This window comes from Gopherus evgoodei, chromosome 9, assembly GCF_007399415.2.
Source record: "Gopherus evgoodei ecotype Sinaloan lineage chromosome 9, rGopEvg1_v1.p, whole genome shotgun sequence".
Lineage (NCBI taxonomy): Eukaryota > Metazoa > Chordata > Testudines > Testudinidae > Gopherus > Gopherus evgoodei.
In genome coordinates this window covers 96,004,437-96,018,767 of record NC_044330.1, presented here as the reverse complement: position 1 = coordinate 96,018,767, position 14,331 = coordinate 96,004,437, and the positions used below count along the sequence as shown (strand labels likewise).

The following is a 14,331-nucleotide window of genomic DNA, read 5'->3' as shown; positions in this document are numbered from 1 at the left end:
CTATCAGAGCCAGCCACATACACATCCAACATACCCAGCAGCATATAACTGCATTATACACATAATTCAAGACACCACACCCCGAAACACACACCCCCCACACAATAACAGCTACGTCTGAGGGGAGAGCTGGGTCTGCTCTAGAGTGCAGAGGCACAAACATAAATGAGAAGAGAAAATGAATCAATAGTTATTTGACAGCTACATGTGTTAATATCTAGTTCTGTGAGTTTGATCCTGTATCTATTTTTCTGCTTCTCTTTCCCCTTCTTTTTACTCTTTTGTATTTCTTTCTTTCTCCTCCTCAGCCTCAAGTGCATAGAGTGCCTACCAGTTTCTGCCATTGATTTCTCTCATGCTGATCTGTTCAGGCTTCTTTCATGTTGATGGATTTGGCTTCTTTCTCTGTTCTTCTGCATCATGCTTCTCTGGGGCACCTTCTTTTTCTCATTTGTATTTGCCTCATTTCTCTTTCACTCTTCTCTATTGTCCCGTCCCTACAATCCCAGTAAAGCTTGCAGGGAAAGCCTAGGGGAGTGCCTTTTCCCTGCGTTGTGGTGTGTCTCTAATTCTGTTGTTACAGATGCTGGCTATGAAATAGGGCCATGAATTGGTTTACAGGGGGACCTGCAGCCAGCTGCAAACATCCGCACCACGCCGGCAATGGCCTGGGCACTGCAGGGAGTTATTAGCATGGCTTTACTGCCGGCTAAGCCCGGGCCCAAGCACTTTACACCCCCTCCCAGTCCCCGCAGCCCCTTCGCCAACCTCCCAGTTTCCCAAGCGGCTGCGGGCCAGGCGCGGTCGCTTCCGTCTCGGCCCAGCAGGGGGCGCGCTGGGGAGGCGAGCGGCCTGCCGGGCGGGTGGCTGCGGGCGCTCGGGCCGCCATGGCTGCAGCCGGGAAGGCGGGGTCGCCGCCCTACTCGCACCCGGGGCACGGGGAGAGCAGCCTGGGCCGAGTCAGCTTCCTGGGGGCCCGGCCGCCCGCCGAGGTGGAGGCGATGGCCGGGGGCCTGCGGGGCCTGAGCCAGGAAACCTTCCGCCGCCTGCTGACAGGTACGGCCGGGCCCGGGCTGCGCTCCCCGCCTGCGCTTGGGCCGGGCTCCTGCTCCCCCCCCGCAACGGGCAGGGGCTGCCAGCTCCGCCCCGGGGCTCCTGCTCCCCCTGCAACGGGCAGGGGCTGCCAGCTCCGCCCCGGGGCTCCTGCTCCCCCTGCAACGGGCAGGGGCTGCCAGCTCCTCCCGGGGCTCCTGCTCCCCCTGCAACGGGCAGGGGCTGCCAGCTCCTCCCGGGGCTCCTGCTCCCCCCCCCCCTGCAACGGGCAGGGGCTGCCAGCACCTCCCGGGGCTCCTGCTCCCCCTGCAACGGGCAGGGGCTGCCAGCTCCTCCCGGGGCTCCTGCTCCCCCCCCCCGCAACGGGCAGGGGCTGCCAGCTCCTCCCGGGGCTCCTGCTCCCCCCCCCGCCGCAACGGGCAGGGGCTGCCGGCTCCTGCTCCCCCCCCCCCCGCAACGGGCAGGGGCTGCCAGCTCCGCCCCGGGGCTCCTGCTCCCCCCCCCCGCAACGGGCAGGGGCTGCCAGCTCCTCCCAGGGACCCTGCTTTCCCCCCCCCCCCGCAACGGGTAGGGGCTGCCAGCTCCGCCCCGGGGCTCCTGCTCCCCCCACCGCAACGGGCAGGGGCTGCCAGCTCCTCCCAGGGACCCTGCTTCCCCCCCCCGCCGCAACGGGCAGGGGCTGCCAGCTCCTCCCGGGGATCCTGCTCCCCCCCGCAACGGGCAGGGTCTGCCAGCTCCTCCCAGGGACCCTGCTCCCCCCCCCGCAACGGGCAGGGTCTGCCAGCTCCTCCCGGGGCTCCTGCTCCCTTCCCCCCCGCAACGGGCAGGGTCTGCCAGCTCCTCCCGGGGCTCCTGCTCCCTTCCCCCCCGCAACGGGCAGGGGCTGCCAGCTCCTCCCGGGGATCCTGCTCCCCCCCGCAACGGGCAGGGTCTGCCAGCTCCTCCCAGGGACCCTGCTCCCCCCCCCGCAACGGGTAGGGGCTGCCAGCTCCTCCCAGGGACCCTGCTCCCCCCCCCGCAACGGGCAGGGTCTGCCAGCTCCTCCCGGGGCTCCTGCTCCCCCCCCCGCAACGGGCAGGGGCTGCCAGCTCCTCCCGGGGCTCCTGCTCCGCCCCCCCCACAACGGGCAGGGGCTGCCAGCTCCGCCCCGGGACCCTGCTCCCCCCCCGCAACGGGCAGGGGCTGCCAGCTCCTCCCGGGGCTCCTGCTCCCCCCCCCCCCGCAACGGGCAGGGTCTGCCAGCTCCTCCCGGGGCTCCTGCTCCCCCCCCCCCGCAACGGGCAGGGGCTGCCAGCTCCGCCCCGGGACCCTGCTTCCCCCCCCCGCAACGGGCAGGGGCTGCCAGCTCCTCCCAGGGACCCTGCTCCCCCCCCCCGCAACGGGCAGGGGCTGCCAGCTCCGCCACGGGGCTCCTGCTCCCTTCCCCCCGCAACGGGCAGGGGCTGCCAGGTCCGCCCCGGGGCTCCTGCTCCCCCCCCCCGCAACGGGCAGGGGCTGCCAGCTCCGCCCCGGGGCTCCTGCTCCCTCCCCCCCGCAACGGGCAGGGGCTGCCAGCTCCGCCCGGGGCTCCTGCTCCCCCCCCCCTGCAACGGGCAGGGGCTGCCAGCACCTCCCGGGGCTCCTGCTCCCTTCCCCCCCGCAACGGGCAGGGGCTGCCAGCTCCTCCCGGGGCTCCTGCTCCCCCCCCCTGCAACGGGCAGGGGCTGCCAGCACCTCCCGGGGCTCCTGCTCCCTTCCCCCCCGCAACGGGCAGGGGCTGCCAGCTCCGCCCCAGGGCTCCTGCTTCACCCCCCACCCCCGCAGCGGGCTGGGGCTGCCAGCTCCACCCCGGGGCTCCTACTCCCCCCCTGCAACGGGCAGGGGCTGCCAGCTCCGCCCCGGGGCTCCTGCTCCCTTCCCCCCCGCAACGGGCAGGGGCTGCCAGGTCTGCCCCGGGGCTCCTGCTCCCTTCCCCCCCGCAACGGGCAGGGGCTGCCAGGTCCGCCCCGGGGCTCCTGCTCCCTTCCCCCCCGCAACGGGCAGGGGCTGCCAGCTCCGCCCTGGGGCTCCTGCTCCCTTCCCCCCCGCAACGGGCAGGGACTGCCAGCTCCGCCCCGGGGCTCCTGCTCCCCCCCCTCGCAACGGGCAGGGGCTGCCAGCTCCGCCCTGGGGCTCCTGCTCCCCCCTGAAACGGGCAGGCGCTGCCAGCTCCGCCCCGGGGCTCCTGCTCCCCCCCCCGCAACGGGCAGGGGCTGCCAGCTCCGCCCTGGGGCTCCTGCTCCCTTCCCCCCCCGCAACGGGCAGGGGCTGCCAGCTCCGCCCTGGGGCTCCTGCTCCCTTCCCCCCCGCAACGGGCAGTGGCTGCCAGCTCCTCCCGGGGCTCCGGCTCCTGCTCCTGCTCCCCCCCCTGCAATGGGCAGGGGCTGCCAGCTCCGCCCCGGGGGCCATGCTCCCCCCCCTGCAACGGGCAGGGGCTCCTGCTGCCCCCTGCAATGGGCAGGCGCTTCCAGCTCCTCCCTGCAGGTCCTGTTCACCGCCCCCTGCAACGGGCAGGGGCTGCCAGCTCCTCCCTCCTCCCCGGAGGTCCTGCACCCCCCCGCCATGGGCAGGGGCTGCCAGCTCCTCCCCGGGGGTCCAGCACCCCCCCCAACCACCTGCCACGGGCAGGGGCTGCCAGCTCCTCCCTGAGGGTCCTGCAGCCCCCCCCCCTGCCCCGGGCAGGGGCTGCCAGCTCCTCCCCGGGGGTCCAGCCCCCCCCCAACCACCTGCCACGGGCAGGGGCTGCCAGCTCCTCCCCGAGGGTCCTGCACCCCCCCCATCGCCTGCCATGGGCAGGGGCTGCCAGCTCCTCCCTGGGGGTCCTGCACCCACCCCGCCATGGGCAGGGGCTGCCAGCTCCTCCCTGGGGGTCCAGCACCTTCCCCCCAACCACCTGCCACGGGCAGGGGCTGCCAGCTCCTCCCCGGGGGTCCTGCGCCCCCCCACCCCCTGCCACGGGCAGGGGCTCCCAGCTCCTCCCCGGGGGGTCCTGCGCCCCCCCACCCCCCACCACGGGCAGGGGCTCCCAGCTCCTCCCCGGGGGGTCCTGCGCCCCCCCTCACCCCCCGCCACGGGCAGGGGCTCCCAGCTCCTCCCCGGGGGTCCTGAACCCTCCCCTCCCCGCAATGGGCCGGGGCCTCCTGCTCCTCCCCTGCCTCTTGCTCCCCCCCTTCCAACGGGCAGGGGCCTCCTGATCCTTCACCCCACACACAATGGGCTGGGCTCCCAGCTCCTCGAGGGGTCCTGCACACACACCCGTGCAATGGGCGGAGAGATCCTACTTCCCCTGGGTCCAGCACCTCTCCACCACCACCATCCCAGTCCCCATATGGATAGGAAGGTCCTGCTCATACCCTTTAATCAACTGACATCACTTCAGTTTGGGACACTTAATTTTCTTTGGCACCAGAGGCCACATGCTTGGTCTCCTGATCAAACCAGTTACTGAGAGCGTTGGGTCTGAATAACAGAGAGCTAAGAATTCCAAGAAGTGGACAAGTAGACAGCTATTAGATTAAGATGGTCTGTAGAGCCCTGCAAATGCACAGATACCTGCATCTGCAGATTATTTTTCGGATTGTGTATCTGATGCGGATACAAATTTTGTATCAGTGCAGGGCTCTAATGGTCTGGCTCTAGTCTGCATTAGGAATCTTCATGGTGCTAGTGTATTGGGGTGAGAATGGAGCAACACGTCGTGACTGACGCTAGATCGGCAGCTCTGTAATAATTGTGGGCGACTGAATTACAAATTGGCAGATTCACTGGATAGTCAAGTAAAATTGAAAGTATATCCATATTTGTCCAGCCCACTATTACTGAGGGAGGACTGGAAACTAGGTAACACAGTAACGCCAAGAACATGTCCCTCTTCTCCCTAAATCCCATAGGGTTTTGTTTTTGTTTTACCTCCAGTGCTGGGGTTTGTTTGTGTGACTCAATATAGATTAACTTAGTACCCAAGATTATGTGTGAGATCCAGGCTCAGTTCATATCATTGGTACCCAAGGTTACCAGTTTCGACAACATCAGACTAAGGTTACCTGTGTGACATAACCTGTTCATATTCACATCTGTGACTGAGAACCTGACTTTCATTCATAAAAACCTCTCCATCTGAAGAGAACAGGGTGTAGATGCTATCCAGAGAATGAATTTCTCAGACAAAGGTGTTTTAACTTCTGATGTAGCACATGTGCATAGTTTCACATTAAACAGGGATTGGCAGCAACCATCACCAATGCCTTGTAAATATTCATATGTGGTGCAGGCTGGAGCAGAGAGCACAGACAGGCCCGTGCAATTTGCAAGACTGTTAAATGTTTTAGCGTGAATAACTAGGAAAAATCACAGGCACTCCGCATTAGAGCTGGGAGGGTGCCATGAAAATATTTGCAATACAGCAGAACCTGTTTTATGAACACCAGTGGTTTAATGTCAGTGGTAAAGATTTCATGGTGAGTTCATTGTGGATTTCCCACTTCCCTACTGTAGGGGGAACAGTCTCTCAAAAATGCTCCTGTAACTAGAGGATGTAAACAATCTTCCATTGGCTCCCAAACTGTTAGTTAATTTTCGCTTACAACCAAAGGAAACAAACTTTTCCAAAATAAGCCGAGCTAGCACAGGTCTCCGTCTACCCATCTTTTCCTCTTGCTTACATGCTGGTGTACGGTGAGCGTACATGTACTACAAACTATTATTCCATTGAAGGATTGGCAGCCTTGGAAGGCATGGTGAATTTTTTTATATAATATTATAGCTAATATCAAAATGATATGCAATGTCATACAACCCCTGAGTTGAAGGTGTAGAAATTCGCAAACCAGAGCCTCAAGTTTATCCTGCCAAAGGTATTACAAGCTCCCCTGAATGTAAGTCTGGCAGCAGAAACTAATGGCATGTTAGCTCTGACTCAGTGGATGCTGATGAAATGTTTCATTTTGAAAACAATGTTTCCACTTGTACAGCAGGCTCTATTCGCTGAGCTCAATCAGTGTTTAGTTTACCTAACTCACAAGGATTTTTAGTGTTTTCAGTTATATCATTAAGGTGCAGAGAAGTCATCTGTGTCACTTCCAGAGCCTGAATGAGAACCTAGGTCTCCTGTGCTCTATTCACTGCACGTGCTGCCTACCAATAGTCAATCTTAAAAAAGGATCAACTGAAAATGTTACTATAATGTGGTTACCAGCATTCCAATCTATCCAGTAAAGCTATGCAGTTCTAAACAGCGTGCTGGATTAAACGGTAGGCATTCTAGGGTAGTGTAATACAGTGGTTCTCAACCAGAGGTCTGGGGCCGCAACCAGGTTTCAGGGGGTCTGCCAAGCAGGACCAGCATTAAGACTTGCTGGGGCACAGGGCAGAAAGCCGAAGTCCCACTACATGAGGCTGAAGCCTGGGGCCTCTAGCCCTGCCATCCAGGCTGAAGTCAAAAGTCTGAGCAACTTAGCTTCACAAGGCCTCTGGTGGCTTGGGGCCCTGGACAATTAAACTGCTTGCTACCCCCTAACACTGTCTCTGGCTTTTATATGCAGAAAAACAGTTGTTGTGGAACAGGTGGGCCATGGAGATTTTATGGCACGTTGGGGGAGGGGGGGCTCAGAAAGAAAAAGGTTAAGAACCCCTGGTGTAATATACATTGTAAAATAGATCAAATGGATTTGAAGAGAAATACTCGTAGGATTCAGTAATGAGAGAAGGAACCTTTTGCTTCTTGGATCATTTGTTGGCATGTGGCTGCTTGGTAGCCTATTTGATTATTGATACCAGTCCAATTTCTAGCTCATATCCAAATGAGGAAAACAGGTTGTTTTAAAACATACTAGCTCAGTGGTCCCCAACCTTTCAGTGTGGCGGGCACTGGATGACCAGCCGCCGAAATGCTGCCGAGAAGCGGCCTCATCAAAAAGCGTTGCCGCCAAAATGCTGCTGCAAAGCTTCTTGGCGTTGCCGCTTCTTGGCAGCATTTCGGCGGCTGCTTGTCCAGCAGCCATGTTCCTCGGCAGCGGGGCACTCCCTTGTCAGTAGGCGAGTGCGCACAAATGCCCCGGCGGGCGCCATATTGGGGACCACTGTACTAGCTGATATGTTGTAACTGACGTGATTTTAAACAAGATGTTGCACTTACCGTAGATTGGATTAATTGTGTTTGAAAATGTGTTAGCTTGATCTCAGCACCTACCCCCTCCCATTCTCCTGTCCCTGCTAGGGTTGTTCACAATCAGCTAATGTGTTTTAAAACACAACTTGCTTTTCTAGTCTGGACGTGCACTTACTGGACAGACGTTAACAGAAAAAACATCCTCACCACTGGTACTAATTGACACTCTTTTAGGCAGTTTCAGCAACGAAGGAATCTTCCCCTTCTCCTTTAAAGACAATTCCTCAGCTTTAGGGTTGAGTCATTTTCCAACATTGTGGGAAATCTTGTACTGGCACTGCCCATATTACATCTGTTCTTTGGATAAATGCTGCACCCAACCCAGACACAGCGCAAGGACCTGGCCTGCGCCAGAAACACTCCAGGGTCCTGCCCCTCCATGCCAGGTGCACTGGGTGTGGGCAGACAGGCTCAGCAAGACAGGATCCAAGTGTGGAGGGGCTTAGGATTGTGGGATCCAGGTGTGAGTTGAGAGAGCTCTGTGTGGGACAATCTGGGTATCGGTGGCTCAGTAGGGGATCTGGGTGCTGGGGAGGATCTGGATGCACAGGGGCTTGTTGGGAGGGGCTTGTTGGGGGGGTTATGAGTGCAATGGTAATTGGACTCTGCAGGGGGGTCCAGGTGAAGGTGGTTGAGGCTCAGCAGCAGAGGACGGGGTGGATGTGGGGGGATAGAGCTCCGTAGCGGGGTCAGTGGGGGTCCAGATGCTGGAAGAGTGGGGCTCGGTGGGTGAGGATCGAGATGCAGCTGGTTGGGGTCGGGGTGCAGGTGGCTCATCAGGGTGATCCAAGTGCAGGGGGAGTGGGGTTTGGAAGGGGGGTTCTGGATGTGGGGGTTGAGTCTAAGTGGGGCGGTCTGGATATGAGGGAGTCTGAATGCACAGGGGTTGGGTGGATGGAGGAACAGCTCCCCATACAGTAATCCCTCCACCTGTAGCTGAGGAGTGATGGGTGCAGGGAGTGGGGAGAGTTTGCAGAGCTTCCTGGAGCCTGGGGAGAAATCTGGGGGTGGGTTGACCTGGCCCTGGATGCCGTGCAGGGAAGAGGAAGTCCCATCCTATCCAGCCCACCAGGGACTAGCAGCTGAGCCCAGCGCAGAGTAAGCGCAGCAGCTGGGTCTTCCCCAGTCCTGCCCTCTGCCCCACAGTGATTTACCTCTCTGCTGGCTGCCCTGGGCACCAAAACATACTGCTGGAGAGGGTCACATGACCGCTCTTGTGGCTTCCCTTTGCTTCCCTGTCAGAAAGTTGTTTTTCTACGGGGAACATAAATTCTGTGCATGTGCAGTGGTGCAGAATTCCTCCAGCAGTACATAATGATGAAAGTGTTTGTATCCCATTTCCAGTTCCCTGCGTGGATCAAACTCATCCACTGCTGCTGACAGTTCCACTTCAAACCATAACTCTGATTCCATCAATCTGAGCTTTGTGTGCAAAATATTGTTGCGTAACAGACCTGGTGGACAATCAGTTGTGTTTACAAAGACATGGGGTGATATATTAATACTGGGGGGGAACACCAGTCTCCTCATACACACAAATATTTCCATAATTTTGCTTGGATGTGCACGCACACATCGCATTTTCTCCATTTTAAAGAAGTATCCTGTTGGTTTCTTTGCAGTCGTTGTTAGTGCATTGGAAGGAAAAGATTGCAAAGAATCTGTGAGGGCGATTGCAGAAAGCGTTGATCTGTCAGAAGAGCAGCTCACTTCCCTCATCTCTGGCATGTATACTCTCCTCAGAGAGGCCCTGCGGCTTCCCGTATCGACTTTCAAACAAGAAGTAAGTACTAGGAGTGCATGGTTCCTTGATAAATTAAGGTTGTGTCACTTGCAAATGACTGTATAAACTTCTCCATGCAGGGGTGTGTCGCTCAGCTCAAAAAGGTTATGTGAAACTGGTAGAAGGATCTCTGCTGGGAATGCATTTGTTGCTACTAATCTTTTATCTTGTCGTTCTGTTTTTAAAAAGACCTGAAGTACAGATTTACAAGATACTTCTGCAGACATTTATGGAAAAGATTTACTTGCATCCATTTTCTGCTTCAGCAGCTTGCATTCTGTGCTTGTCGATTTTATTTGTCGTCTTTTTGTAGCAGTCTCTCTTTTTTTGATAATTCGTAATTTCTTTTGCCATCAACTTTTTTCCACACTATCTCTCTCTCCATCTATCTATCTCTCCATCTATCTGTGTGTGTGTGTGTTTAGAAAAAACCCTGTGAAATTGTGCTGCACACCAGTTTTTCCTTGCCATGTATGTGTATGTTGGAGGAAAGACAATGGTATGGTTAGGATGCCTGAGTTCTGTTCCTGGTTCTGCTACGCGTTCTATGTGCAATTGTACGAGTCACTTAATTGCTCTGCCTCAGTTCCCCCCATTGTTCTATATGATTGTGTTATTTTGTTTCCCTTATCTCTTGCTTTACTTTAACTTATGTTTTTCCTTTTTGTCTAATTTTATTTTCTATTTTAAATATGCCTGCTTTTAGCTTCCTGGCATCTTCTGTGTCAAGATATTCTTTTTCTCTGTCTTAGGATGGTGTTGGGAGGGATCTCCCATCATACTGTTACAGTGATGAAGTTTCTTTAGTGGTTAGAATTTATCTTTTGCAACTTCTGTTTTGTTCTAATAGTTTAAACAAGAACCTCTAAAGTGTTTTCAGGTGACCACAACACGATTCCAAAGGAAGAACATGTCTATTTAATAAAGATGGAATGACAGAGGTTTTTCTTAAAACTACTGGGTGGAGTTTTTAAATATGTCTGCAAGAGCATCTACAAAGCACACTCCTTCCAGCAGTGTGTAGAGTACATGCACTGCACATTCCCTATCTAGTGTATAAATAGTAGTGAGGCACTGCTTAGACAAGTAAAGACAAGCCTGAACCCTGTGGGTAAGTACGCTACACAGCTCTCTACATGCCAAAGCAGTGCCTCTCCCATACACATTACTATTTTTAGGAGTCCTGCTGCCAGAGCCTTTCACTGATTCATGTAGCTACACACCACACTGTAGTCACAGCTTGCCTTCCACTGCAGCAGGTAGCTACTTATGCCCTACATGCTGCTGCCAATGGTGGGCAATATAGATAGACCTAAGTGATATAGGAGCACACGTCCCATTAAATGTTGATTTCTGTCCTAAGTCACTTAGGCATGTCTGGAAATCCTATCCAGCATCTATTTTGCCATCTCAGGACTATTAGCATGGAATAAAAATGGGGGGGGGGGGGCCTCTAACAAGCAAGTAACCACTATTTTAGTTCTTGTAAATATATATCTTTTTTTAATGAGGAACCAGTTTTCAGGTCTACAGCATGTAAATTGTACATTCCTTGTCTTTGTAGGTTTTTAAGGAAGATCTCCAGGAGCTTAGGTATGTCCATTTATTTCATCTAAATTGCTCACTATAACTGTTTTTGTACAGCTGCTTCCCTGTAGGAGAACAGGCCGCTGTAATCAACTTTTTGAATGTTGTTGTTCTTTGTGGGAGAGAGAGGCTCTGTGTCTCATTACCAATTCCTCAAGCTGGTCTCCTCTAGGTCACCAGTTGAAAACCAGCCCAGGTCAGTATAATCCAAAAGTTGATACTGTCTAGTGACAGCCTTTGTGAAATGAGCTGGTGTTCTCAGTCCAGTGCCACGTGAACAAGTAACTCCATCACAAAAGCACTACCATGATTGGTAGTCACGCTTGAGACTCCAAGGATTGGACATGAAGGTAAAACCAGCCACAACCCTAACCAGCTTTTCTCCAGATCATGGCTGACACACACAAGGAGTGTAGTATAAAGGAAATTGTGTTGTTGTTGTCTGGGCTGTACCTGCTCAGTAGATAGAGCATTTGAGGCTCCAGGGCTGTCTGACCAGAAGCTTTCACCAAACACTACCTTTTAAAATATATATATATATATATATATATATATATAAATAGCTGTTCAAAGTTAGGTTTGTTTTTAAAACATCTAGGTTTGTTTTTAAAACATCAGAGTGATCAATATAGCATCACACCCATGGACCTGCTGAGAGAACTCTTCATCCTTCAGATGCAAGATAACAAAGAGCTGAGCCTGCCACTTCATCCTTGCGTCACCCCTTCCATCTATTGCCCACCTCCCCCCAAAAAGCTTGATTATCACTTTGCTTATTACCATGATATCAACTGAGCTGTGTGAGATGGTCCTGTTCAGATGTCATTTGCATATAATAGTTGGATAATGAGGTCATGTGAAGCCAGGAGAAATATTCAGGCGATGTATAAGATGATTTGGCACTGAAGTCATGCAGTAAATTTCACGCATTGGGGAGATGGCACGATTTAGTCCTTAAAGTAGGTTATACAAATGTGACATGCGCGCACACACCCACCATGCAATATTTTGTTGTCATTGTTTGCTAAGACAATGACAACATTTCAGAAGTTGAGGAACTGTCCTACTTTTTGCTTTGAAAGGGCAATGATATAACACTCATGAAATCCTACTGCATTGTTCAGCTGTGATCATTTGTGCTAATTAGCCAGCAAAGCACAATGTTTGTTACGAAGACTTAGTCAAAATCCATTTCAGTCTATCCAGAGAAAATATCTTTGTATAGAGGTTCAGGCACTATAAGCTAGTCTTCACTGCAGAGTAGTGATCTTCCTGGTTTGTTGCTGAACACAGAAATGGGGAGAAATAAGAGAAAACACAACCTGTACCCTGCATTGTTTTAATATTTTGTGCTTCTGTGTAGCGTCTTTTGTGCCAGGATCTCAAATTATTTTACAAACATTCTCTCCTAGCTCCTCGCAATTCTGGCTTCTGCCTCTTTCATTCCACCGAAGCTACTTTCCTCAAGGTTGTTGGCAATCACATCCTAGTTGCTAGCAGGGGCTGCTGACTTCTCAGTTATCCCCTCATTCCATCCAAGCCTCCTGCCTAACCCCATCCCTCTTTGTACTCTGGCCCATTTCATCTTTGTGTCACCTTCCATGCTACCCCTACTGCTTGGAACAGTCTCCCTCTTCATCTGGGTCAATGTATTGCCCTGCCTCCTTTGCATTTTCCTAAGAAGCCCTTTCAGCACTAACCCATTTTGTTTAAATAAATTTGCACCACTTGGATATTTGACTTTCCAGTCCTTTAACATCTCGTGTACTGGGTCTGAACTTGGTTGCCTAGAATGAGGCAGGAGCCTTGTCTTCTCTGTGGCAGACATTAAGAAGTGCATTAATGTACTCAAGAAATAATAAAACCTCCATGCCACCTGTGAGTAGGTAAATATTATCCCAGTTGTACAGAGGAAATTGAGGTTGAGAAATGAAACTTTCCAAAGCACAAGTCAGTGTTAGAGTTGGAAATAGAATCCAGGACTCCTGATATCCAGTCCCCTGCTCTTGCCACTTGACCACAGTGCCATTGCCTCATACTTGTATGTGGGTTTTTTTCCCCTCCCACTAATAGATTAATCATATTTTTACCAGCACTTTTCCCACAGGAAGGTCTTCATTACTCAGCCTAAGTGACTCTTGTTACAGGATTGGCCTGGATTATTAAAAGAGGAAAGTACACAAGAGTGACAATACACATGCCTCATTGCTGCTGTTAATGTGGCTGGTGTAGCCATAAAAGTTCACTTGCCTGTACATTCATGCTGCCGTCAGATCTAGAAGTTTACACTGATAGTCTTCTCTGCTACCCTTGGGAGATTCTAATAAACTAGTTAATTTAAGGGGAGATGTCTTCTAACATTTTCATCTCTGAATGATTTTTTTTTCTTTAAATCATTGTCTCTGCTCACCTTGAGGCTAGATTTTTAAATGAGTAAATAGTGTTTTTCTGGTCACAAGGGCATGCAGAGAGGTTTTGAAAGTTATGTTTTAGGTGTGTTGGCTCTTTTCACAAACTCAGTGTTTCTTGTGGGAAATGACATTGATATTATGGCACAGCATATCTGAACTGGAGACAAAGCACACACTCACTGCCCCAGGGATGTATTAATTAACCAAAGAAATATCTCCCTGTGCATCAACTGGCGTGGGTCATTGGACCAAGATTTCTTATTGGCACCACAACCACATGTGTGAAGAACACATGTACCTGGCTGAGCAACCAGCCTCTCCTGTTGATGCTATCAGAATTTGGCCAGAGCAGAGAGTCAGCAATTTGTCTGTCATTTCTTCTCCAGAAGTTATGGGCTTGAGTCATATTCTTGCTTTCACCTTCCCTGTACTCTTTACCATTCCCTTCAGTGAGGCTGAAAACTGTTTTGGCTGGATTCAGACAGGCAAAGTTCCTGGGGGGGGGAGATCCTTTAGCAGTGGGTGGGCTTCCGCCTACCCACTTCTCAGAAACCCAATAGGTACACTGTTACAGTAATAACATTTTCTATATTAGAATAATCTTTTTCATTCATATTTTACATTGAGATTTCACAGGGACAGGAAATTCTGAGAGGAGTCAAAGGTCCCCGTCCATCACCATCTGCTACCCCTGGGGCAGGGGATGGGGAAAGGTGAGGGCAGCAAAACCCGCTAGCTGTGTGACAGTATTTCTGACCAGCATCACCCTGTGTCAGAGGGGTGGAGCAAACACAGGGAAAGGGGGGGAAAGGTTATCTGGGCTCCTTCTACCAAGTGGGTCCTGTGACAGGTTGGATCACAGAACCCCCCTTGGGAGCTGCCACCTGACATGTGAAGACTATCTCTGCCCCTGCTTTTCCTGCCAGCTTGGGGCCCCAGCACTGTCTTGCTGAGCCAGACACACCCCTCTGCTCCAACACAGACCCAGGGTCTGAATTACTTGCCCCAAAGCTGCAGGTTTACCTGAAAGCAGCTCACAGAAGTGTGCTTGTCTTTAACACTCAGAAGCCCAACTCCCAATGGGGTCTAAAACCCAAATAAACTCTGAGCTGCTTTTATGGTCTTTAGTTCCTTACCCTGCCTCAATAGATCTAGTGGAAAAGGAGGCAGGGAGGACAAACCTAGTTAGGATTGATTACATCACTGTTGATTGTCTCTCTAGTTGTCATCCAGTATCACAACAGGCAGGTTATCTCCAGGCATACACTTTCATCAGCAGAGAGAATAGCAGTCTCTCAGATTCACCTTTCATT

General features: G+C 53.0%; 1 protein-coding gene and 1 long non-coding RNA gene across 2 annotated transcripts in view; one reads left to right on the top strand and one right to left on the bottom strand.

Annotated features, from left to right (window-relative positions):
- The first annotated feature begins 852 nt into the window (after positions 1–852).
- The window catches only part of LOC115657323 (COMM domain-containing protein 5-like), a 35,450-nt gene continuing 21,971 nt past the window's right edge, over positions 853–14,331 (top strand). The window contains exons 1-3 of the mRNA XM_030575026.1: positions 853–1,056; positions 8,860–9,020; positions 10,585–10,613. Of these exons, the coding sequence (XP_030430886.1) occupies positions 888–1,056; positions 8,860–9,020; positions 10,585–10,613 (359 nt within the window). The 5' untranslated portion in view covers positions 853–887. The remainder of the gene's footprint in view (positions 1,057–8,859; positions 9,021–10,584; positions 10,614–14,331) is intronic.
- On the bottom strand, positions 6,237–14,000 carry LOC115657324. Its single transcript, XR_004001953.1, has 4 exons — positions 13,585–14,000; positions 10,145–10,150; positions 7,324–7,331; positions 6,237–6,247 (listed from the first exon to the last, which is right to left on the bottom strand). It is a non-coding gene; the product is annotated as an uncharacterized LOC115657324 (long non-coding RNA).